At 43.9% G+C, this 25,267-nt stretch overlaps 1 protein-coding gene across 1 annotated transcript in view; it reads right to left on the bottom strand.

Moving 5' to 3' along the window:
* Positions 1 to 25,267, bottom strand: part of LOC311226004 (uncharacterized protein) — a gene marked incomplete at its 5' end in the record, with an annotated part of 182,027 nt that overhangs the window by 64,317 nt on the left and 92,443 nt on the right. The window contains 6 exons of the mRNA XM_084311386.1: positions 5,687 to 5,737; positions 9,341 to 9,418; positions 9,685 to 9,747; positions 10,137 to 10,163; positions 10,739 to 10,945; positions 18,349 to 18,375. Of these exons, the coding sequence (XP_084167512.1) occupies positions 5,687 to 5,737; positions 9,341 to 9,418; positions 9,685 to 9,747; positions 10,137 to 10,163; positions 10,739 to 10,945; positions 18,349 to 18,375 (453 nt within the window). The remainder of the gene's footprint in view (positions 1 to 5,686; positions 5,738 to 9,340; positions 9,419 to 9,684; positions 9,748 to 10,136; positions 10,164 to 10,738; positions 10,946 to 18,348; positions 18,376 to 25,267) is intronic.

The following is a 25,267-nucleotide window of genomic DNA, read 5'->3' as shown; positions in this document are numbered from 1 at the left end:
GCTTCGCTTTCTTTACTACTGTGCCTATGTGTGTTGACCATGTCAGGTCCTCTGAGATGTGGACCCCCAGGTACTTGAAGCTGCTCACCCTGTCCACGGTAGCCCCGTTAATCCTCAGTGGTGTGTGTGTCTCCCGCTGTCCTCTCCTATAATCCACGATCAGCTCCTTGGTTTTACCAATGTTCAGGAGCAGGCTGTTGTCCTGGCACCAACGTTCCAGTACCTCAACCTCCTCCCGGTAGGCCTTCTCGTCGTTGTCCGAGATCAGCCCCACCACCACCGTGTCGTCGGCGAACTTCACAATGGAGTTGGAGCTGAACTTGGCCACACAGTCGTGTGTGTAGAGTGAGTACAGCAGGGGGCTTAGAACACAGCCCTGGGGGGACCCGATGCTCAGGGTGATGGTGTTGGAGGTCTGACCCCCCACCCTGACCGCCTGGGGTCTTTCACTCAGAAAGTCCAGTACCCAGGCGCTCAGGGCGGAGCTCAGGCCTAGCTCGATCAGCTTGTCCACCAGTCTGGTGGGGACTATGGTGTTGAACGCTGAGCTGTAGTCAATGAACAACAGTCTCACATAGCCCCCCTTCTGACGGTCAAGGTGGGAGAGAGTGCTGTGCAGTACCTGGGAGACCGCGTCATCAGTGGACCTGTTTGTCCTGTATGCAAATTGCATAGGGTCCATATCACTGGGGAGAGAGGCACAAATGTGGTCCTTGACCAGCCTCTCGAAACATTTCATGACCACAGAGGTGAGTGCCACCGGTCTGTAATCATTTGGACATGTTGGGGAGGGTTTCTTCGGTACAGGGATGATGGTAGACATCTTGAAGCAGGCAGGGACTACTGACTCCGCCAGGGATTGATTAAATATGGCGGTGAACACCGGGGCAAGCTGGTTTGCACAGGACTTAAGTATGCGTCCTGTTATACCATCTGGGCCTGCAGCCTTCCTGGTGTTCACCTGCATAAATGCTCTTCTCACACTGTGTTCCGACAACGAGAGAGCGCCCCCGCCCCCCCGCGGTTGCCCCCCCCCCTCCACAACAGCCGGTGCGCCAGTGACGTCACTAGCCAGAGGGCTAGCGGCGACACTGTCTACACCGAACCGAGCGTAGAAGGAGTTGAGTTTGTCCGCTAGAGAGGCGTCGTCGCTCCCCATTGCGGGGGCGCTGACTTTGTAGTCAGTTATTGTCTTCAGTCCCCTCCACAAGCCCCATGTCCCATCATCTGGTGCAGTAGCTAGTCTGTCCCATCATCTGGTGCAGTGGTTAGTCTGTCCCATCATCTGTCGCAGTGGTTAGTCTGTCCCATCATCTGGTGCAGTGGTTAGTCTATCCCATCATCTGTCGCAGTGGTTAGTCTGTCCCATCATCTGGTGCAGTGGTTAGTCTGTCCCATCATCTGGTGCAGTGGTTAGTCTGTCCCATCATCTGTCGCAGTGGTTAGTCTGTCCCATCATCTGGTGCAGTGGTTAGTCTGTCCCATCATCTGGTGCAGTGGTTAGTCTATCCCATCATCTGGCGCAGTGGTTAGTTTATCCCACCATCTGTCGCAGTGGTTAGTCTGTCCCATCATCTGGTGCAGTGGTTAGTCTATCCCATCATCTGTCGCAGTGGTTAGTCTATCCCATCATCTGGCGCAGTGGTTAGTCTATCCCACCATCTGTCGCAGTGGTTAGTCTGTCCCATCATCTGGCGCAGTGGTTAGTCTATCCCACCATCTGTCGCAGTGGTTAGTCTGTCCCATCATCTGGCGCAGTGGTTAGTCTATCCCACCATCTGTCGCAGTGGTTAGTCTGTCCCATCATCTGGTGCAGTGGTTAGTCTATCCCATCATCTGTCACAGTGGTTAGTCTTTCCCATCATTTGGTGCAGTGGTTAGTCTGTCCCATCATCTGTCGCAGTGGTTAGTCTGTCCCATCATCTGGTGCAGTGGTTAGTCTGTCCCATCATCTGGTGCAGTGGTTAGTCTGTCCCATCATCTATCGCAGTGGTTAGTCTATCCCATCATCTGGTGCAGTAGTTAGTCTATCCCATCATCTGTCGCAGTGGTTAGTCTGTCCCATCATCTGGTGCAGTGGTTAGTCTATCTCATCATATGGTGCAGTGGTTAGTCTGTCCCATCATCTGTCGCAGTGGTTAGTCTATCCCATCATCTGTCGCAGTGGTTAGTCTGTCCCATCATCTGGTGCAGTGGTTAGTCTATCCCACCATCTGTCGCAGTGGTTAGTCTGTCCCATCATATGGTGCAGTGGTTAGTCTGTCCCATCATCTGGTGCAGTGGTTAGTCTGTCCCATCATCTGTCGCAGTGGTTAGTCTATCCCATCATCTGTCGCAGTGGTTAGTCTGTCCCATCATATGGTGCAGTGGTAAGTCTGTCCCATCATCTGGTGCAGTGGTTAGTGTGTCCCATCATCTGTCGCAGTGGTTAGTCTATCCCATCATCTGTCGCAGTGGTTAGTCTGTCTCATCATATGGTGCAGTGGTTAGTCTGTCCCATCATATGGTGCAGTAGTTAGTCTGTCCCATCATCTGGTGCAGTGGTTAGTCTGTCCCATCATCTGGTGCAGTGGTTAGTCTGTCCCATCATCTGGCGCAGTGGTTAGTCTGTCCCATCATATGGTGCAGTGGTTAGTCTATCCCATCATATGTCACAGTGGTTAGTCTATCCCATCATCTGGCACAGTGGTTAGCGCTGTTGCCTCACAGCGAGAATGTCCTGGGTTCAGACCCCAGCAGGGGGCCTTTCTGTGTGGAGTTTGCCTGTTCTTCCCGTGTTTGCATGGGTTTCCTCCTGGCACTTTTCCATTGCCCTTGACTAAGGTAGTGGTCATTACAACTGGAGTTGGTCCCCGGGCGCTGCATTATGTGCATGGGTCAAATGCAGAGAACGAATTTCCCCAAGGGGATTAATAAAGGCTCAACTTAACCATTTGGTTGCTGAAAACGTAGAACTACGTTTCTGTCGCCCGATTGTTGAGTGCCGAAAACGTAGATCTACGCTTTTCTCACGGTATTTCTTTTATTCGCTATTGCCATTCATAATTCAGCGGGGCCTTCGGCCATTATTGCACCCCGTTAGAAACGGGTTAGTTTCTTTTATCTACTGAGCTGCGGCGTGGAGGTGGGTCCTAAACACTCCGACAAAACACACGCTTGTAGGGATGGTTTGGACTACTGACCCCGCCCGCCGGTTGAAGTGCAATGCCCAACAACGTCGGAGACAGGATCGCTGTGGATAACTGGAATGGCGATGAGATCATTGGATTATTTTTTTCAGAGACCAGGTAAGGACATTATATATGAAGGCTTGCGTTGATCTGATATTTATTTCTACCGCGATTGACGCTATCTGTGTTTTATGTGTATGGCTCTTTGCCGTTGGGTTGCAGGAGGGGGGGTAGGTGGCGCGCCGGTCTAAACCACATTGCATGCGTGCACGAGGAAGGATAATAATGATGGTCTAGCGTTGATTTCAGGAAGATCCGATAATCAGACGAAAAATGACAACGTGTTTATTGAATTACACAAAAACGCTGTTTAATCGTTTTTTCCCTGGAATTACTCAGAAGCAACCAAACTATATTCATATATCAATATATATATATATATATTCAAAACGGTATAAAATGGAAATATACGGATGAAAAAATTATCTGTTTTTTGCACGTTGACCAGAAGCAACTCACTGAGACTCAACGGCGTTATTAGACCCATAGCAATACTATAAAATATAGCTTTAGCTCTACAAACTACAACTACGTTTACATGGGGTTAATGGACGGCAAGGAAGGGGTCACTTCGCGGAAGGGGCGTGGCACTCAATGTGTTAACTTAACTTAACTTAAATCTATATGCTAAACTGGCTTATATGTCTCGTAGTGTTGACAATATCACATCATCAGAGGATGTGTGTCTCTGTTCTGAAAGTATCCACGGGGGAGGGTTTATTTCTTTGTGCTCCCAGCATATCTGTTGCACAGCTTGCATGGATTTGTTCTGAGTGCATCTTGAGAGCTGAGACTACACCGCCAAACAAGCCTATAGCGTCAAAGGACAAGCGACCTGCTGGGAAACAAACAGCCCTGATATCTGACAAACGGGGTACGTTCGTGTGAAACGGTGTTGCCTGTCACGAGTTTGAAGAGAACAACGATGGTGGGTGGGCAATTATTTTCAACAATGCGACGGCACCCGTTCACACCAGTAAGCTACATAGAGAACAAACCAGTCAAGACTAAACAGAGACAAGGGCTGCCTCTGTGTGGAACTACATTAGGCAGCAGAGAGGTTCAGTGCATGTATTCAATTGAATATAGAGGTGTACAACTTGAATATAGAGGTAGACTAATTGTGTTTGTTTTCACTTTATTTACTTTTGTATTTCTGGCAGATTGGTTAATTTAGTTCACTATTGTGTTTTTTGCTGTTTCTTTTATTTGATAATTGTAATTGATAATTTATTTGATAGTGTTTTATTCTTTTTTACTTTTTCATTTATTTATTCATTTGTTTTATCTTTTATTATTCATTCCCCTTGTCTTTTTTTATCTACCTTTTTCTCCTCCCTTTTCTGTGATTTTTCTCCCAATCCCAATTTACCTCTCGTGCCAATTCTCCCTCCCCTGTCCTGATCGTTGCTTGCATATGCCCCCCACTGGCCGGTTGTAGGGAGGATAGAAGCCTTGCATCACATGTCCCCTCCGATACATGTGGAGGCAGCCTGTCACATCTTTTCACCTGCCAGCGCGGACTCTCATTTGGCGAGGAGTAACGTGTAGGAGGCTCACACTGCCCCCGCCATTTTCCTGACTTTGCTGTGCAGGCGCCCCAACCGACCTGTATGAGTCGCTGTTCACAACGACCAGACTACCACCCTTCGACTTCCCACCCGCTAACTCTGCTAATTGTGTTAGTATGACGGCCGGCCCAAGCCGGAGGCAACGCCGACAGCCGGATTCGAACCCGGTGTCTCTTGCGTTGGTGATGAGCGCAATGTCCACTGCGCCACCCAGCCGCCTTCATTCCCCTTGTCTTATGATTTAAATGATTGAAAAGTTGTGGTGAGGTTTTAACATAAGCCCTGATGGGTTTCTTACCTCACCTGCACATCCACATAAATATTGTATTGTATTGTATTTGTATTGTGTATTTGTATGTTTGTTTGATATAGACAGTGCATGGGCAAGACCTTCAGAAGGTGGACATTCATATATCTGGCATTGTCACTAACTCACACTTAGCCACTCTGTCCCTACTGGCAGCTCACAGCCATGGCACTTTGTGTCATGTAACCAGTTCAATCTATGCAACAATGCTTCACATCTTTGACACTGTGTGGCCTTGTTCTGTAATTTTTTACAGTAGCTCTAACCAAAAGACAAAAAACTGTATTTTTTACTGAGTTCAACTAAACTAAGCAGCTAAACATCATCTACCATTACGTACAGTAGATATGGATAGTACTTAGCTAAACATCATCTATTACGTACAGTAAATATGTATAGTACTTAGCTAAACATAATTTATTACGTACAGTAAATATAGTACTTAGCTAAACATCATCTATTACGTACAGTAAATATGTATAGTACTCAGCTAAACATCATCTATTACGTACAGTAAATATGTATAGTACTTAGCTAAACATCATCTATTACGTACAGTAAATATGTATAGTACTTACCCGAACAGATTCCAAGTCTGTAAAACCGGAGCCTTCCATGTCCACAAAAGTCTGAAATACAGAATTGCAATCGACAAAAATGTCAGACAAACCTGATCTCAAACCTTATGAAACCTGATCTCATGCCTTGAAATATCAGGCCCTGCTTCAACAGGATTGCCTTGTCTGGGTAAACGTACAACTCTTTGTTCATTATTTACGAAAAATAAATGTACACTGTTTTTTTCTGCTCCCCAAAAAATAATGGTTCACCCAATAGCCTCCATCACCAGTCATGTGTTCCATAATAAGATAAGGGGTCAATCTTTGCAGCCTCCCTTTAAAAAATATTACAATGGAATATTCTCTCCTTTACTTCCTGACAGTGGCGAATATTCATGGAAGCCAAGGGAAGTCAAGCTTCCCCAAAAATATGAACAGTAAAAAAATATTTATACATTTAAAAAAAAAAAAAAATTATATAGTTTACAATAATAATTTAAAAATCATTATTTTTCATCTCTGTGTTATAATATTTTTTTTAGAATTTTCTCCCTCTTCTCCTTCTCACTCTCTCTAACACTCTGTCAGACTCATTGAGGCAGGCTGGCAGTCACTATGTGCTCACTGCAGCTCAGGCTGAATAGAGAACATTTGCAGAGGGGGAGGTGTCTTTTTCTAGCGTCCTGGTCGCGTCTATTCTTATCCTAACGCATGTTTGCTTCCGTGTTTGCGTTTTGCGCTCTGATTGGCCACTGACATTTCTGGTCGCGCCAATCGTGTGACGGCAAGTTCTTTCGCCGGTTAAGCTTAGGCACTCTTTCGAAGTTGGTTAAGGTTAGAGTTTGTCTTAGAGCAGTGCGATAGAACGCCAGCCCTGATTCCAAACTCTAACCGTAACCAACTTCGAAAGAGTCGCCTAAGCTTAACCAGTGATAAACTAGGTTAGGTAGTTTGCTGCTGGTCGAGGCGGAAATGGGCGCGTCACGCGATTGGGCGCACATGTCACATGACCAGAAACGTCAGTGGCCAATCAGATCGCACCAGAAACGGCAGTGGCCAATCAGATTCGCAAAAAACGCGAACGCGGAAGCAAACATGCGTTTGGATAAGAATAAGATAAGGATAAGAATAGACGCGTCCTGGTCCGTCCACATTGTGGTTGGTTGTGGACTCCACAACCAATTATTAGCCAATAAGATTTGAGCTTAATAAAGGGGTTGGGTTAATGTAACACGGGGCCGTCTGGCTGCCAAGTAGTCTAGCGTCTTCAAATTTGCCGCCCTGGGGGTGGGCCAGTCCAGAACGTTTCCACCGATTGACTAATCAAATCACATTAAAAGCTAAACATGACGACGTCATCGCCTCGGCCTCGCGGCCACGTTCGAATCAAAACAACAATGCGATTTAGGCTGGAAGGAACCCTGGAGATAGCTAGCTAACGTTATGTGAGTCTAAACAAACAGCATTGTTTGATTGATTGAAATTCGGATTCTTCTCTCGGATTAATTCATTGAGGAGACCTGAAATTCGCTCAGCTGCAGAAAAGTTTAGGAGAATACCTGAATACCCACAGGACTTGGAGAACTTTGTGGACGAGTTGCTTTACTTTACTTAATTTGGACCAAGGCGCGTCAGCTGCAACAATAACCTAATACCTAATAACCTAATAACTTTTCATAAGTGATGCCGCTGTGTGTGTGTGTGGAGCCATACTACTGTATATGTTCTGCTGTGTCATATCATACTGTGTTATTGTTTGATGGGGCGCCGACTCGCAGAGTCATACTGTACATGGTCTGCTTGTGTTTGATGGGGGGCCGACTCGCCGAGTCATACTGTACATGGTCTGCTTGTGTTTGATGGGGGGCCGACTCGCCGAGTCATACTGTACATGGTCTGCTTGTGTTTGATGGGGCGCCGACTCGCCGAGTCATACTGTACATGGTCTGCTTGTGTTTGATGGGGGGCCGACTCGCCGAGTCATACTGTACATGGTCTGCTTGTGTTTGATGGGGCGCCGACTCGCAGAGTCATACTGTACATGGTCTGCTTGTGTTTGATGGGGCGCCGACACGCAGAGTCATACTGTACATGGTCTGCTTGTGTTTGATGGGGTGCCGACTCGCCGAGTCATACTGTACATGGTCTGCTTGTGTTTGATGGGGCGCCGACTCGCCGAGTCATACTGTACATGGTCTGCTTGTGTTTGATGGGGCGCCGACTCGCAGAGTCATACTGTACATGGTCTGCTTGTGTTTGATGGGGCGCCGACTCGCCGAGTCATACTGTACATGGTCTGCTTGTGTTTGATGGGGCGCCGACTCGCAGAGTCATACTGTACATGGTCTGCTTGTGTTTGATGGGGGGCCGACTCGCAGAGTCATACTGTACAAACATGGTCTGCTTGTGTTTGATGGGCCGAGCCATAGGCTACTGTATACATGTATGTTCTGCCATGTCAGCAATATCTTGCAAGACGCTGAAACGCTCCGACGGCGACATCAGGCCATTCATTAATTTCAACCTAGAACCTAAATGATCTCTCTCTCTCTCTCTCTCTCTCTCTCTCTCTCTCTCTCTCTCTCTCTCTCTCTCTCTCTCTCTCTCTCTCTCTCTCTCTCTCTCTCTCTCTCTCTCTCTCTCTCTCTCTGTCTCTCTGATTTATAATCTAACCAGACCTCCTGCAGGCAACCACTGTGTGTGTGTGTGTATTGTGTTGTGTGTGTGTAATATTCAGAAAGAGAAGGAGAGAGAGAGCGAGGGAGGGAGAAATATATTATATATATATATATTATTTCGCTTAAATATGAAAATAATTTATAAAAAAAAATTATTAATAAAAAACATAATGTACATATATTTTTTTGGCATCCTCTGTTATTTTACCCACGTGACGCCACTGCTTCCTGACTTGTTTGAAACGAGGCCTGACATCTGGCAGTAATGATAGCAGACGCTGTGGAAATACCCCAACCGATCAGACTGTGCAAAGTCCGCTAGCTTTCCAACCATGTTATTTGCGCTTCGGTTGCACTAAACAGTTGATGCTGTGAAGCGTTTTGCATGGCGTCACCTACGCTACAAATCATTATTATGTATCCCGCAGGTCAAGACTTAATGCATAATGCATGACCGACACCAACGTGTTTGTAACTGTATCCATCTACTTGCGCTAATAGCATGTGCTTATCACACATTGCACGAGGCGTTCTCTTTGGCCATTTCAGAAGTACAGTATAGTATGCACTATACCTCATGCATGACACACATTTACTGAATCAGGGCCTTAATGCAATACTCTTAGTCAGTATTTACAAATAGTTTAGAATAAAGTATGCCTCATTTTGAAGTTCATGATGTACGTGGAAAAAGCTAATTCATACTTTCTAAAAATTAAAGTGAGTGCAGTGCATTTAGATGATGCTGTTCAGTTTGTCCCACTTAGGTTTGCCGCAATTTCTTGAGTGATTGCACAGTTACAAGGTATGAATACCAGATAATGAGACACTATCAATAACTATAATTGCTTGCCTGGATAAATAAAAATTCACAGCATCTGGCTGTGAAGTAATTAACAAATCAAATGAGTACCCACCCCCCCAAAATAAAAATAAATGTTTTGTTGAACAAGCTATGGATACAAGGATATCTGAGATATGGAGATTGACTTACCGATCTGGATCCTGGTCCTGGGGGTCCGGGTGGACCTGGGAGCCCCCTGGGGCCGGGGGTGATATCTCCGGCATCTCCCTGTTCACAGAACAACACATCAGCCTGATTTTTACATGGCCAGCCAGGGCTCAGTAGGATAGAACATTCATATACAAGAATATCACAAGAATAATCACTCCATGAACATTTCAGGTTTCAAATGATCTGGCAGTTCTATTGGGATGGTTCTATTGGTATAGTTCTATTCAGATAGCCTATTCTGTAAAGTTCTTCCGTAATGAACTTGAAACAGCTCCATCACTGAATGATGTCATTGAGTGCGTGGGGGGGACGGGACATCGTACCTTGTCTCCTTTGGTTCCAGAGTCGCCTGGGGTTCCTGGGAAACCTGGAGGTCCGACGGCGCCCTACATTGAGAGATCAAAATGTTATATCGGCAACGTAGGGTGCCATGGCTCCTGAGCCGTTCAGCCATTGTGTAATGTGATGTGTGCCTGGTGCCAGTGTATGGCAGCCATTGAGCCTGCGTAACCCAAGTTTGGGTGATACCAGTGGTGGTGAAGGAGGCAATTTCCACCCTACATTGTGGGGAGCGCTTTGAGTGTCTAGAAAAGCGCTATATAAATGTAATTAATTATTATTATTATAATTATTATGAAGCTCCCACAGGGTAAAGCTATAATCAATACCTATTCATACATAAGTGATGTTACGGTACATCGCCCACATGGTTATCTTGGTTAGCAAATAACAGGTTTTTGAAACCCAGACAAAGTCACACCACAACTAAACTTACTGCAGATCCATCTTCACCGGGATCTCCCTGTGGGGTGAGAAGAGAGAGGACAATCAGAAAACTAAAAAAATACACTTTTTCTCCCATTTTTTCTATATTTTCTCCCATCCCAATTTCGTATCATCCAATTCAACCCTCCCCTGTCACGGACGCTGTTTCTTGCCTCCCACAAGCCGGCTGCAATGTGGACTAAGTCATACATAGCACAAGTCCCCTCCGGTACTTGAGGTAACAGCAGTCGCATTTTTCACCTGCGCAGCTCGATCTCTCAGTGGCGAGGAGTAACGCGTGGGAGGCTCACGCTGCCCCCGACACTTCCTGATTCTACTGCGCAGGCGCACCAACCGACCTGTAGGAGTCGCTGTCCACAACGCCCGATCCCCACCCATCAGTTTCCCACCCCCTAATACGGCCAATGTGTATTAGTACGGACGACCAGCTAAACTGAAAGCAAATGTGGAGCGCTGGGCTCGTCAGTCTCCAGCATTTCGTGGCGAGCGCCTTGCCCACTATGCCACGTAGCCGCCCTCATTTGAGCTTAATTTAAACAGCATTTAAAAAGGTAAATGTTGACATGTACACCACTGTGGCTGGCTACTGACCGGCTCTCCATCATCTCCTGGAGTTCCCTGAGAGCCTGCGGCACCTGGTGGTCCGGTTGGTCCTGGGGGTCCGGCTAACCTCTGCACCACCGAGCCGTCACCACGGTTCACTAGCTGGGCCGTAGGTCCCGGAGGGCCAGGGGGCCCCGGTGGACCTGAAGGACCAGTCTCTCCCTTGTTCCCTGGGTAGCCAAATCCTGCGCTGCCCTGTTGAGATGTGACCATCAGTATTGATGTTATCTAAAGCCTGATTCATAATTCAAAAAAGAAGACACCATTCGCTCCCTTTTGACCTTGATAGTTACTTTTTTTCTTTGTGGGATGAATTTGCGAGGTCACCACAAGATATGTGAAATAGGCACAAACTACTAGCAAAATCGAGGATGCGGTCGACTGACCCTCCTCCACACACAGCTGAATGTACAGGCTCATGAGTGTGAAGTAGCCACTCACCACAAAACAACTGCTGCTGTCTTCAGCGAGTTGCAAAAACGACCATGCTCAGCACCCCATGAAAAGAGAACTCAAAACGCCCACCCCCTTAAACAAGTAGGTGATATTCTTTCCCTACAACAGAACCACTTAATTTTGAACCAACCTTCACCAAACAATAATGCTGATTTATTTTGTATATAATCTCACGCACACATCCAAAGACTCTAAACCGTTTGAACTCACATTAATTTAGTTTGACAGTTATTGAGAGTAAATTAGTTTGAATATGACAGTGATGTCATCGGGGACATTGAATCCTTGTTGTGTTGTGTTAATTAAAGCACCATTAAATCATAAGGTAGCAGTCCCTATATGACAAGGTATTGCTATTTTATCGTCTAAATAATTTCATGGAGCTGTAATTAACACAACACAAGGAGTCAGTGTCCCCAACGACATATCTGGTGGCCATTATCAAATTCATTCACTCTCAATAACTGTCAAACTAAATGAATGTGTGAAAAACTGTTTAGTTTTTGGACGTGTGTGTGTGTGTGTGTGATTGTGTGCAAAATAAATGAGCATTGTTTGTTGGTGAAGTGTCCCTTTAAGAAATAACAACTCTTCCATTTTTGACTAGTCAGGACCAGAGTTTTCAAGTCCAAACTGAGCCTGGCGGGAGGTGGTGAGACCTGCCAGATTCAGCCTGGCCGCCTCAGGCAGCACCGGGTCATTTCATTATCTATCTCTCTCTTTGTTAGAGTGCCGGATGCAACACCATGTGCTAGCTATGCATTGTAATTTGCGATTAATCACGATTAACTATGGACAATCATGCAATTAATCAGATTAAATATTTTAATAGATAGCGTGACAATCCGCTGCTCTCGTCCACCCAAGGACTCCTCATGAACTGCCCTCTGCTCCCATCTTGTGGCCTGTTGCCGTTACTGTCAGTTCTCGTCCTTAGCCTTTCCTGTCTGTTCATTGTGTTCATTAATCTGTTCTCTGTCATGTTCATTACTCTGCTCCCTGTGTATCTGCTATCTGTGTTGTTCCCCTGTCTAGTCTAGCACCCTGTCCCCTGTGTCTGTATCTATTGTTATTCAGTCCTGTCATGTATTCTAGTCTGTCTGTAGTTCCCAGGGATTAAAGCAAAAGAAAATCTTAAAGGAGCCTACTTGTTTCGGTTTCATCGATAATCCAATGTACAGTTACCCCCCCTTCCACCCAACCCCCCCCCCACCCACCCAACCACCTCCAATGTACAGTCCCCCGCCCCCTCCACCCAATACCCAACCTCCTCCAATGTACAGTTTCTTCGTCAAATGTATATACTCTTTTTTAGACTCTTATTGTATCACAAACAATACTCTATTTGTAAATAATAAATGTATAGATGTAGCAGTATTGTCTATCTGTATGTCATGTATGTCATATATGTTATGATGAATTGAAAATGGGGGACCCTGATGTAAACAAGACGAAAGTCTTTCTCTGGTCTGCATCCCCTTAACAATTGTGTGTATTGAGCTGTACTGTATTGTACACATTCTACAATCTGTTAATAACAATCAATCAATCAATATTTAACAGATTGCAACTTGTAATAGTAAGTGTATGCTATTGTTCTTGTTTTGGTGCTCTTTTGTTTCGTGTCCCAGTTGGGTTTCTGGTCAGGTTTTGTTTGTAGTCTGTTTTGCCCGCGCCAGCTCGGCTGCACCGTTTATGTTCCTGCTTCGTGTATCGTACTTTTGCTACTGCCTGAAGTAAAGCCTTTTTCATTGTCACCGTCGCCCCCTGCCTCGTTTCTTGCTCACTGTCCAGCGTTTGGGTCCTACCCCCCACACACTCCTAACCACCTGATTATAACAGAAAGTCTTAGCATGTCTCCATTTGGGTGGTTTTCCACTTTAAGCCATGGAATAATTCAAAATGCCCATCTCATTGGCAGCCTACACAGGAGTGGACAAGACTAAGATTAGAAGATAAGAAGAGGACATAGTGATAATCCAAATGATTAAATATTACACATACAGTAGCACCTTTAAATTTGCCAATTTGTTCTAAATGTAAATATAGTTTTGGACTGCAAATGTATGCAGGAGACAAAGAGGAAGCCTACAAATGTTTAACTATGTAAAATAAATCACTTTTATGCACAGAGACAACTACAGCAACAATATCCTGGACCTACACAGTTTTAATATTTAAAGGAACACGCCAACTTTTTGGGAAATTAGCTTATTTGCCATCTACCCTGTCACTCCAAATACGACTCAAAAACTTTCCTGTAAACATGTTGTGACCTGTGTATTTACCACATGAAAAAAAAATTATTAGACATTTTCGTTTTTTAAGCAGATATATAAAACATTTTGGCCGAACCACTGCTGTTAACCAGGAAACGCGCTTACATTGAGTGAAGTGGATATCAAACAGGGCTTTTCAGGTGATGTGTGAAATACATTACACTAATAATATTTTTTTCTCCACGTGGTAAATACACAGGTCACAACATGTTTACAGGAAAGTTTTGGAGTCGTATTTGGAGTGACTGTTGGGAACTAGGCTACACTGGCACACCTACTTCCAGTGAATGACGCTAAGCTAGGCTAACGGTGCGGCTGTTCCCTAGCCTAATGCATGCACAGAGAAGAAAAGGGTATGTATCTGCTTGTATATATAAATAATATATAAGCAAATTTCCCAAAAAGTTGGCATGTTCCTTTAACGTGTTCGCTCACATGTTTAACGTGTTCCTTTAACGTGTTCTCTCACCCTGCTGTGCTGTTCTGCATACACTACTAACAAGGTGACACCTCTCCTATCTCTCACCCTGCTGTGCTGTTCTGCATGCTGTGTGCTCTAACAAGGTGACTTCCTGTCCTCTCTGTCTGCATGCTCTAACAAGGTGACTTCCTGTCCTCTCTGTCTGCATGCTGTGTGCTCTAACAAGGTGACTTCCTGTCCTCTCTGTCTGCATGCTGTGTGCTCTAACAAGGTGACTTCCTGTCCTCTCTGTCTGCATGCTGTGTGCTCTAACAAGGTGACTTCCTGTCCTCTCTGTCTGCATGCTGTGTGCTCTAACAAGGTGACTTCCTGTCCTCTCTGTCTGCATGCTGTGTGCTCTAACAAGGTGACTTCCTGTCCTCTCTGTCTGCGTGCTCTAACAAGGCCCAGTGTGTTACTGCACAGCAGTTTCCTGTTAGATTTTCTGTAAATAATGGACTGGGCCATACTCTGCTCTCACAAGCTCAGTTCGGGTCGGGTTCGAATTTTCAGACCCATTGAGACTTTTAGTTAGGGCAGACAAAGAAGAGAGAGAGGGGATGGATGAGAGGGTGAGAGAGAGGACAGATTAGAGAGAGAGAGAGAGAGAGAGAGAGAGAGAGAGAGAGAGAGAGAGAGAGAGAGAGAGAGAGAGAGAGAGAGAGAGAGAGAGAGAGAGAGAGAGAGAGAGAGAGGGAGGGGAGGGATAGATTAACTGAATGTCACCATGTGAGTTCGACATTGTCGCTCCCCTTAAACCTAAAATTAAACGTGCTCCGCAAAAACTAACTCCCTGGTTTACGGAGGAAACGCGCTCCTTTAAAAAGGCTTGTCGCAAACTTGAACATAAATGGCGTTCGACCAAACTCGAAGTATTCCGCCTCGCCTGGAATGATAGTTTACGTAACTACAAAAAGGCACTCTCACTTGCCAAAACCTCTTATTTTTCCAGGCTCATAAATGAAAACAAAAACAACTCAAAGTTTCTGTTTGACACAGTTGCAAAACTTACGCAGAAACAACCAAGTGCCCTAAACCATGCGTTCTCGGCTAACGAATTCATGACATTTTTTACCAAGAAAATTGACCTCATTAGAGATGAAATTGTTGCTTTACTCAACAATCAGAGTCCCTCCCAACCTTTGACGGGCATTCCCCCTGACTTTGATTCCAGTCATACGCTATGCTGCCTTGAAAACGTCTCACTTAGTGCCCTCTCTAAACTGGTTGGCGCGGCTAAACCTTCAACCTGTCTGTTTGACCCTCTCCCAGCAACTCTCATCCAAAAAACTCTTCCCAACTCTAGGCCCTGCCCTACTCAATATCTTCAACACCTCTTTGTCTACTGGCGTGGTGCCCCCTGGCCTTTAAATCAGCCGTCATTAAACCATTACTTAAAAAACCGAACCTCGACCCTCTAATCTTGAAAAATTACAGACCTATCTCCAATCTCCCATTCCTATCCAAAGTGTTAGAACGGATCGTCGCAACGCAACTTACTGACCATTTATCAAACAATAATCTTAATGAATCATTTCAATGTGGCTTTAGAGCCTTACACTCCACCGAAACGGCGGTTACCAAAGTCACAAATGACTTACTGCTCTCTCTTGACTCAAACCTCACCTCTGTGCTCTTATTGCTTGATCTCAGTGCAGCCTTTGACACTATCGATCACTCGATTCTTCTAGGTCGGCTTGAGAACCATGTTGGCATTCGGGGTCTCGCACTAGCTTGGTTTAAATCCTATTTAACTGATAGAACACACTGCGTGGTCTATAATGATTTAACATCTGAGACCCTCCCAGTGCAATGTGGTGTCCCACAAGGCTCTGTCCTGGGCCCTTTGCTATTTTCGATTTACATGCTACCCCTCGGCGATATCATACGCAAATTTGGCATAAACTTTCATTTTTACGCTGATGACACCCAATTATATATACCTATTAAGCCAAATGATTCCTCCCAACTACAAAACCTTGAGGCCTGCTTGCTTGCCGTCAAAAAATGGATGTCGCAAAACTTTCTACTCCTTAATGCAGATAAAACTGAGATGTTAATTGTTGGCCCCCCAAACCACAGAGGCCTGTTTCAGGACATCTCCCTCAACTTTGATACCTGTCATGTATCCCAGAGCTCCACCATAAAAAACCTCGGAGTCATTTTTGATTCCTCCCTCTCATTTAATGCACATATAAAAAATGTCACCAAAATTGCATTCTTCCATCTTCGTAATATCGCAAAAATACGCCCCATTTTAACTCTGGCTGATGCTGAAACCCTGATTCATGCTTTTGTCTCATCACGTCTGGACTACTGTAATGCACTTTTTTCAGGCTTACCTAATTCAAGCATCAAAAATCTTCAACTCGTGCAAAATGCGGCTGCACGGATACTAACTAGAACTAGAAAATTTGATCACATCACACCAGTTTTGTCCGCCCTACATTGGCTTCCTATCCAAGCCCGCTCTGACTTTAAAGTGCTACTCCTCACCTACAAAATTTTAAATGGGCTTGCACCGCTCTATCTATCTGATCTCATCTCCCGATACTCGCCCGCTCGTGCTCTGCGCTCACAAAATGCGGGGCTTCTATCGACCCCTAGGGTTAAAAAGAAATCCGCCGGCCACAGAGCCTTTGTCTACCGCGCTCCCTACCTGTGGAACAAATTACCTGCCGTCATCAGGGGCGCCTGCTCTGTCGAAGCTTTTAAATCCCTGCTTAAGACTCATCTTTTCTCTCTCTCCTTCAACCTACCTTGATCTCACCTGGTCGGGGACTGACCTTTAGATTAATCTGTGTAGTTTAGTTATGGTACAGGGTACTACATGGTACCACTGGGTAGTTTACTATAGGGTAGTTTAGTTAGGGTACAGGGTACTACATGGTACCACAGAGTACTACTTGGTACTGCATGGCATTACAGGGTACTACATGGCTTACATAGCTCTACATGGCACTACATGGAACTACAAGGCACCACAGGGTACTACATGGCACTACAGGGTACTACAGGATACTACGGGGTACTACATGGCACTATGGGGTACTATAGGGTACTACATGGCACTACGGGGTACTACATGGCACTACAGGGTACTACATGTCTGCTCCTTTGCAGCACCACAAACATGGGAACTCTCTAACTCTTCCCCCCCCCCCCTCTCCCCCCCCCCCCCCCCCCTCCCTCCCCCTTCTCTCTGAGTACCCGTCTCCTGGCGCTGACCAAGGTGATGGATGCCTCGGGGTCTTGGCCAAGCTTGTAGTGACTGCTCTACATGCACCTCCGAGGCATTGGATCAGTTATTCACCGCCGTCTGTCCGTGGTCCTGTCAACTGATTAACAGACTGTTAACAGATTAACAGTCAACGCGGTTTCATTGCTGGGTTAAGTACTTCTATTCTATTCACATAATACGCTTACTTCATATATCTACTCCATTCACATATATGCCTACCACTTGTATCTATTGCTATGTCCGCCTACTACAATCTCATGAGCTGTCTAACGCCTGTCCCGTCTCCCTGTCTTCCTATGACTTGCTGTCCTGGAGTGTTGACCGGAGTGTTGGACGTCCCGTGACAAAGGCCGGGAGATTGCGACCCCCTCTGCGTGCCCCCCTGTCTCCGGAGGTCTCGTAGTGGTGACCGGAGTGCCGGATGTCCCGCGATGATGTCGGGGAGTTCGCGACCCTCTCTGCGCCACCCCCCTTCCCCCTGTCTCCGGCTGTCCCTGAGCAACGACCGGAGTGTTGAATGTCCCGTGACTAAGACGGGGAGGACGTGTCCCTCTTGCGCCGCCCCTGTGCCTCAAATAGATCCGCTATCAACTCTATCTTTAATCTTTCAAAATGTTCAGTTGCTATCGCTATTAGCTCTATCTTTAATTTTTCAAAATGTACAGTTGCTATTGCATGCACTCATCTGTGTTTCACCACACACATGAGTGCATGCTTACCAACTGTCCGTCTGCAACACTACTATCACCGACATCTAAGAAGGGAGATCCCCCCTTGAACGGCCCTTCTAAGGTTTCTCTCCTCCACATTGCCTGTGGAGCTTTTTTTCCCTATTGTTAGGTTTTAGTGAGTTTTTCCTTACCTTCGCGTGGGGTATGTCTGGGAGTGCTTGCATTCTTTCATTTATTTGCATTCATCTAAAAAATGTTTGGACCCTATGGTGTTCTTGTTCTGTTCTTGACTTATTGTTATGTTGTCTTCTTGACTTGTTTAAAGAAGACCTGTACGGCCCATGGGGACATTAACGTGTGTTGTCGGGCCCTATAAATAAATTTGATTTGATTTGATTTGATTTGGTATCAGAACAAAGAATGTATACCTAGCGTATGTATACCAAGAGCCATTGGATGAAAAAGAAAGAGAGAGACCATTCAGAATGTACCTTGAATCCTTTTTCCCCCGGTTCTCCCTGTAAAACATTCAAATGTGATGTCAGTGATGGACATTAATTCCAATAGTTTAGAGTAATATTAAGTATAATAGTCCAATAGTATGTTTAACATCAAACTGCTCAGTAGTGAGCAACAGTCATCATGTAACAGACATTTCATATTACTTGGGCTTTACAAGAATAAACACATGTATTTATTTGCTGTTAAAGCGTTTAAAATACATACTAAATAGTTGAGGATGTTACCAAGCAATAATGCAGGAAGAATGGGGTACTGATATAAGGCCAACTTAAAGGAATACTACACAATAAGATGCCCTGGTAGCACTTTATAATAACACCCTGTTATAATACATGTATAAGGTATTTGTAGATAATGAACTAATCATGAACAAACCATTTATATACATTCATAAATTATTATTAAATTATGTATTTTATTTTTTTTATTATTTTTTAAACAAACATATAAACAAACATGACAACACACAATAAGATATACAAGCATTAATTGTCAGGGCACATCCAATGAGATCACATTTTAGTTAGTTGTCTTATATAAGATATACCCCTAATACCTGTTATCTAAAAAAACCTACACATATATGCTCAGCTCGAACCCCCCCCCCCCTCCCGGACCCCACCTTGAGAAGTACCTCCACTATCCCTCGCACCTAACCAGACACTACCATTATAAGCTAGCTTTTATTCTCTCCACCACTTCTAACCACATTGACATTTTGGATTCATTGAGACCCAGAATTCTTGCTGTAGATATTTCATGGTAAATTACATCGAGATATGTAAGAAACCAAACTTTACGGCAAATTTTTTCCGGTTGAAACCAGCGTGATGCGATCAGCTTTTTGGCTACTGTGATACCCGATAAAACCAATCTCTTTAGCTGTGGATTCACTGCAAACTCAAAAACATCATTCAATAATAATACCGAGGGGTGTACAGGTATATTCCAAGATACGAGTTTTGATATTTGTTGGGTCACATCTTTCCAGAATGCCTTAACTGGTGAGCAGTCCCAATACATGTGCATAAATGTCCCTTCGTCCCCATTTGCACATTGGGTGCATTTGGAATCTTGTTTAAGCCCCATTCGGCACAGTCTTATAGGAGTCAAGTATGTCCTGTGAATATAGTTAAGATTGATTTGTTGATGATCCGGGTTCCTTGATGTAAGTCGGACATTTGCCCAGGCTCCTTGCCAATCAAAGTCATTTTCCAGGTCTGGTATATCCCTCCTCCAGACAGAGTCAAGTTGGAGGGTTTCATACGAGGACGTTAGTAATTGATGATAAAATTCTGAAACAAAACCTCTCGATGTCTCTCTATATTTGTATACGATTTACAAAGTATTTATAACGCATTAGTGGATAATGAACTAATCATGAATAAACCATTTATATACATTCATAAATGATTATTAAATCATTTATAACTATATTTGTATAACATTTACAGATTAGTTCTACATTATTTATAACTCATTATCAACATTGTTTGTACTTGATTTGTTCATCATTAAATAATGTTGTTTAATGTGTAGTAACACATTTGTAGATGCTTTGAAAAATGGATATGAAAAAACGACTATACTCCATTTATTTGTCATGTTCAACAAATTATTTGTTAAGACACACATAAAACATCTATAAATCATTTGCAGATGCTATCGTGGTGGCCAATCTAAAGTAAAGCCTATTCATCATTAACAAGTGTCTTCATCATTAACAAGTGTCTTCATCATTAACAAGTGTCTTCATCATTAACAAGTGTCTTGGGCGTTTTCACACCTGTAGTTTGTTTGCTTTGTTCCGATTCAGGGAGACACAGGGACTATAATGATACAATGTTGCACTTGTCCCTTAGTTCGTTTGTGTTCACACGGCTGTGTTAACAGCGGACCAAAACAAATCCACGCGCGAGCAAACTGTCACTCATTGGTCAGATTTTGGGGTGCCCCCCCCCCCCTAACCCTGAATCTCAGCGTTACATTGAAATCGGGGAGGGGAAAGCGGGGGGAGCAAATGAACGAATGTGGATGAGAGCCGTGATGTAAGTGGTTGCAGATACGGCTGTGGGGGTGCTGGAGACGTGATCGAATAGACTTGTATGCGCCAGAATCTCCTGAACACGACGCGAGCCATTCCTAATCGATCAGAACCATCCCCCATGCACATGCGCAGATTGCCCACGGATTGTGATGAACGCACACCCGCCCTGGACTGTTCCATCCGAGGGGGGGAGCTTCGGTGGCCAGTGTCCTTTCAGCCAAACAGGATAATGAAACAATGATCCCACTAAATGACCAGACGCGTCTTATGGCGACATCTACAATGACCTCATTGAGTCTCCAGGTAGACTAATGTTTATATTTCAGTGCAGTGGTCTGTAGCCACTCACACTGGCCACCGAAGCTCCCCCCTGTGATGGAACAGTCCAGGGCGCGTGTGTGTTGCGTCATCATGCAGCGCGTATACAGTACGGCAAGTGAGTTGTGTCGGTTTGTTAAATCGATTGCATTCTCACAGCGTACGAGTCGCGTCGGGTTCGTTTGGAAGTGTGCCCGCTCGGTCCGCTTGTTTTGTTCCGCAACAGAATGCGATTGCTGTGTTCATATTATGCCCAACTGAACCGAAATAGGGGGTAAACGCTCCAGGTTTCGGAACAACAGCTCCAAACGAGCTAGGTGTGAAAACGCCCAAGACACTTGTTAATGATGAAGACACTTGTTAATGATGAATAGGCTTCACTTTAGATTGGCCCCCACGATAGCATCTGCAAATGATTTATAGATGTTTTATGAATGTCTTAACAAATCATTTGTTGAACATGACAAATAAATGGAGTATAGTCGTTTTTTCATATCCATTTTTCAAAGCATCTACAAATGTGTTACTACACATTAAACAACATTATTTAATGATGAACAAATCAAGTACAAACAATGTTGATAATGAGTTATAAATAATGTAGAACTAATCTGTAAATGTTATACAAATATAGTTATAAATGATTTAATAATCATTTATGAATGTATATAAATGGTTTGTTCATGATTAGTTCATTATCTACAAATACCTTATAAATGTATTATAACAGGGTGTTATTATAAAGTGCTACCGATGCCCTTTTCTACCTGAAAATCTGTATATTTGGTCCATGCTATGGTATATTGTTTCAGTGGATTTGGTCCATGCTATGGTATAGACTATTTCAGTGGATTTGGTCCATGCTATGGTATAGACTGTTTCAGTTGATTTGGTCCATGCTATAATGGTATATAGACTGTTTCAGTGGATTTGGTCCATGCTATAATGGTATATAGACTGTTTCAGTGGGTTTGTGTTGCCAGTAGCAACTTGGACCCAAGTTTACTTTCTGCTGCAGTGATTGCTGACAATAGCTGACAGGAAACTAAATGTGTAGAATGTGTATGTTGTCAAACTGAAACCGTCTATAGTGAAATACATCAATCCTAATGAATGTCTTTACATTACTGAGCATGGTTTTATAGGGAATCATAGTTTGTTGCGCCCTCTAGTGGTTAATGTGGTCAAATAGCAAACCTGCAAGTAAAAAAGGCAGCGTAATAGTGATTGGGATGAAACCAGGGGGCGTGTCAAAAGCTTTCAGCCCACCCACAATGTGTACTATGTCATAGATGTAAAAAAAATAAAGGGGCACATCGCCAAACAAAACAATGCTGATTTATTTTGCATATAATATTACACATATCCCATAATTGTAAAATTTTGCACACATTAATTTAGTGTGACATTGAGAGTTTGAATATATTCTCCAGTGATGTCATCTGATTGCTATTTTTCATTTCCATAAATCCCTGAATCCAAGGATTCAGATGAATGTTTTGGGATATGGCATAATGGTGAAATTACGTGCAAAATAAATCAGCCCGCTTTAGTGCTCCATTCAAAATTGAAAAAAGTATAAAAGCATTTGATTTTGAATGTACTTAACACTTTAACTGCCGAAAACGCCGGAACTCGTCATTCCCCGCCATGCTCAAGTTGCCGAGGACGCCGGAACTCGTCTTTGATATCAATATTTCAAAAATCTGTGATCGGAATCATATTTCCCCTCTGCAGCCTTGTTCTGATCTCCTCTCAATCCTCTAGCGGTTCAAGAGCGCCATCTGGTGGCCGATCGGCAGATCGAAAAACCGGATGTCAACCTTTAACCCGGCAGGACTCACTCCATATGTGGTCCGGGCACTCGCTAATGTTAGAGAGACTCAGTCTTCACACAGTGAACATCGATCGGTGGAAATAACTCGAAAAAACAACATGATTTGGACGTATATACTATTATACAACCTGGAAATAGATCCGGTATTTCAACATCCCATAATTCAAAACTGTCTACGCCACGCTGATCGCCCAACGGCCCGAGGAGACTGGGGTGAGTTTTAGCGTTATATTCTAACGTGTTCTTTAGTAACTGCTATGATGAACATATGACCCACATTAGATGAATGGTATAACGTTGCCCACGGAATTATAAACGCCCCCTCACCCATCCGGTCAACATCAGATGACGTGTAGTAAATTCTAGAAGTACGTCCAATTGAAATTTTTTATCTCGCACAGATTCCTACCAAACTGTATTTCATCATCAATATAATGCATTTGGGGCTATAAATCACGTTCTGGAGAAAGCTGCAGAAAGAGATGAAAACATACTTATACTTTAGACCATATTTTAGTATGAATATGTGAATGAAAAAGTTTAACTTTGCTACACCATGAACAATACATATATAGGACCTTGAATGGGCCCTAATAATGGCAATCTAGCAATAGAATTAAAAAAGTTATAGCCCTGCAAAGAAGGGGAACTTTTCCATGTTAAATAGAGCTGGCAACGGATGGTATATCATGAATTTAACCTTAGGCAATCAAAGTGTTAAAGGTGCTATAGATAACATTCAGCCACTAGATGTCGCACTCGAGCACCAGCCTGTCATTTATCCAATCAGGTGCATTCCATGTGGGGAAATGGGAAGTTACATGCACACAATTATTATAATTACATTTTTTAATTATATATTCATTAATCAATATCTTTTGGGGGGGGGAAACAATACTTTTATTCCGCACCTTTCTAAAATATCTGTGGATGTATTCTATTTTAGCTGAAAGGGCATAAGTGTAATTATACATTGTATATTTTCAACAATTGTATACAACTTCCCTGAATCTTAATATCTAGGCAGTACTAGGCAGTGTTTATGGCTCCATGGCTTTGTGTGACATCACAAAGGGCAACATTTCTGAACAGCTTACTTTACTCAGAGTATTCAGTATATATTCAGATTCTAATTCTGGTATTGCCCATATTTATTGTAACGTATAATATAACTGATAGGGCATACAGACCCTCATCTGCACCTTTGATTACACTGTTTACTTTCACATATTCAGATTCAATTATATTGTTTACAGTTAAAAAAAAATATCATATTTTATTATTGTATTGTCTATATTTACCGGTACATCTTTCTACTATTACCATGCCCATACCTATACCCTCCCCCATGCTGTAATGTCGCCCAAATTTTCCCAAGGGGATCAATCAAGGAATAATTGATCTTATCTTACTGTTACGAAGGATCAGATTAAACCGAATATATATATTTATTATTTGATATATATTGCATAGGATTTGTATATCGTCTGATATCCCTTGTGTATTCTTTGTACATATACACGGAATATCCCTTTAACCTAGTACAGACCATAATATTTCGTTCTCCTATTGGACAGCGGTCCCTTAGGCGCCACTGCCATACCCCCAAGGCCTAGTTCAAAGTCACCGCCAAAGACATGCCTTGACATGAACGGCTCTGAGCAAGAATACGAGACAGGAATAAGGCTGGTACTAGTTTGTTCACCTAACATATAAATATGGCGCAGGTGAATACAGAAGTAGTTCGAGTTACCCAAGTGAAGCCTCACCCACGATACAACGTGCGGTGAAGTAGGGCCCGTTTGGCCCCAAATGGAGCATTGAGACCGCGTGCGAATTGCTAACTGAAGTATCAGAGTTTAACACTGTACCGTCGAGTTCGACTTATTCTATTAATTCAGTAATAGTCTATTTCTGTATAGTGTATCGTGCGGCTACCGTTCTACAGTGACCAGCATCACCAACGTTTCCTCGTACCAGCTAGTGTGCTTATCCAGGCTGGGCAGCTTAACCTGGCGCCTTCACCCGAGGAGCCCTAGACGAGGACCGTGTGGACATGTACACTGGATAACCTACCCGACGACTACATAGCCCTTTTCGGCTGGATTATATTTGCTTTGGTCCTGTGTCTGATGGAGCGGAGAATCGTCTACACCCACAACTGTGTGGGATTTACCCTGTGAGGAGCATCGTCGAGCCCGCCTCTAAGACGCCTGAGGCTGGCTAGCTTTCTTCCATGCTGCACCGCATACCGGAGAATAGCTGCTGCTTTCGTCTGCCGATCAAGGGAGTAATGTACCGTCTCCCGTAGCAGGAGCTTATTGAGTCCCCGTTGATCCAGACTTTGCTACCGACATTTCCTCTCCCCTTGCTGGCCTACAACCGGAGGGACCCTACTATTATCTCCCGCTGCCTTACTAGTGTACCATAGATATAATTCCTAAGATACAGGTGGTATTCATTATCTCCTGCGTAATATGATAATGGACTTACGTTATTGATTTACTCACGCACATTCTTTCGCCTTATAAGCGCGACCCTACGTAAAGTATTGTTATATACTATCATTGCTGCTAATAAATATTATTATAACCCAGATTTGTGTGGAACCGTGTCATTGTGGAGGTGTTCATATCATATACCTGTGTACTGTATGGCCGGTAGTAATGTACATAAGACAGTAGTG

This window comes from Notolepis coatsorum, assembly GCF_963971535.1.
Source record: "Notolepis coatsorum genome assembly, chromosome: 3".
Taxonomy (NCBI): domain Eukaryota; kingdom Metazoa; phylum Chordata; class Actinopteri; order Aulopiformes; family Paralepididae; genus Notolepis; species Notolepis coatsorum.
The sequence above is the reverse complement of the archived record's forward strand: the minus strand, read 5'-3'. Positions and strand labels throughout refer to the sequence as shown.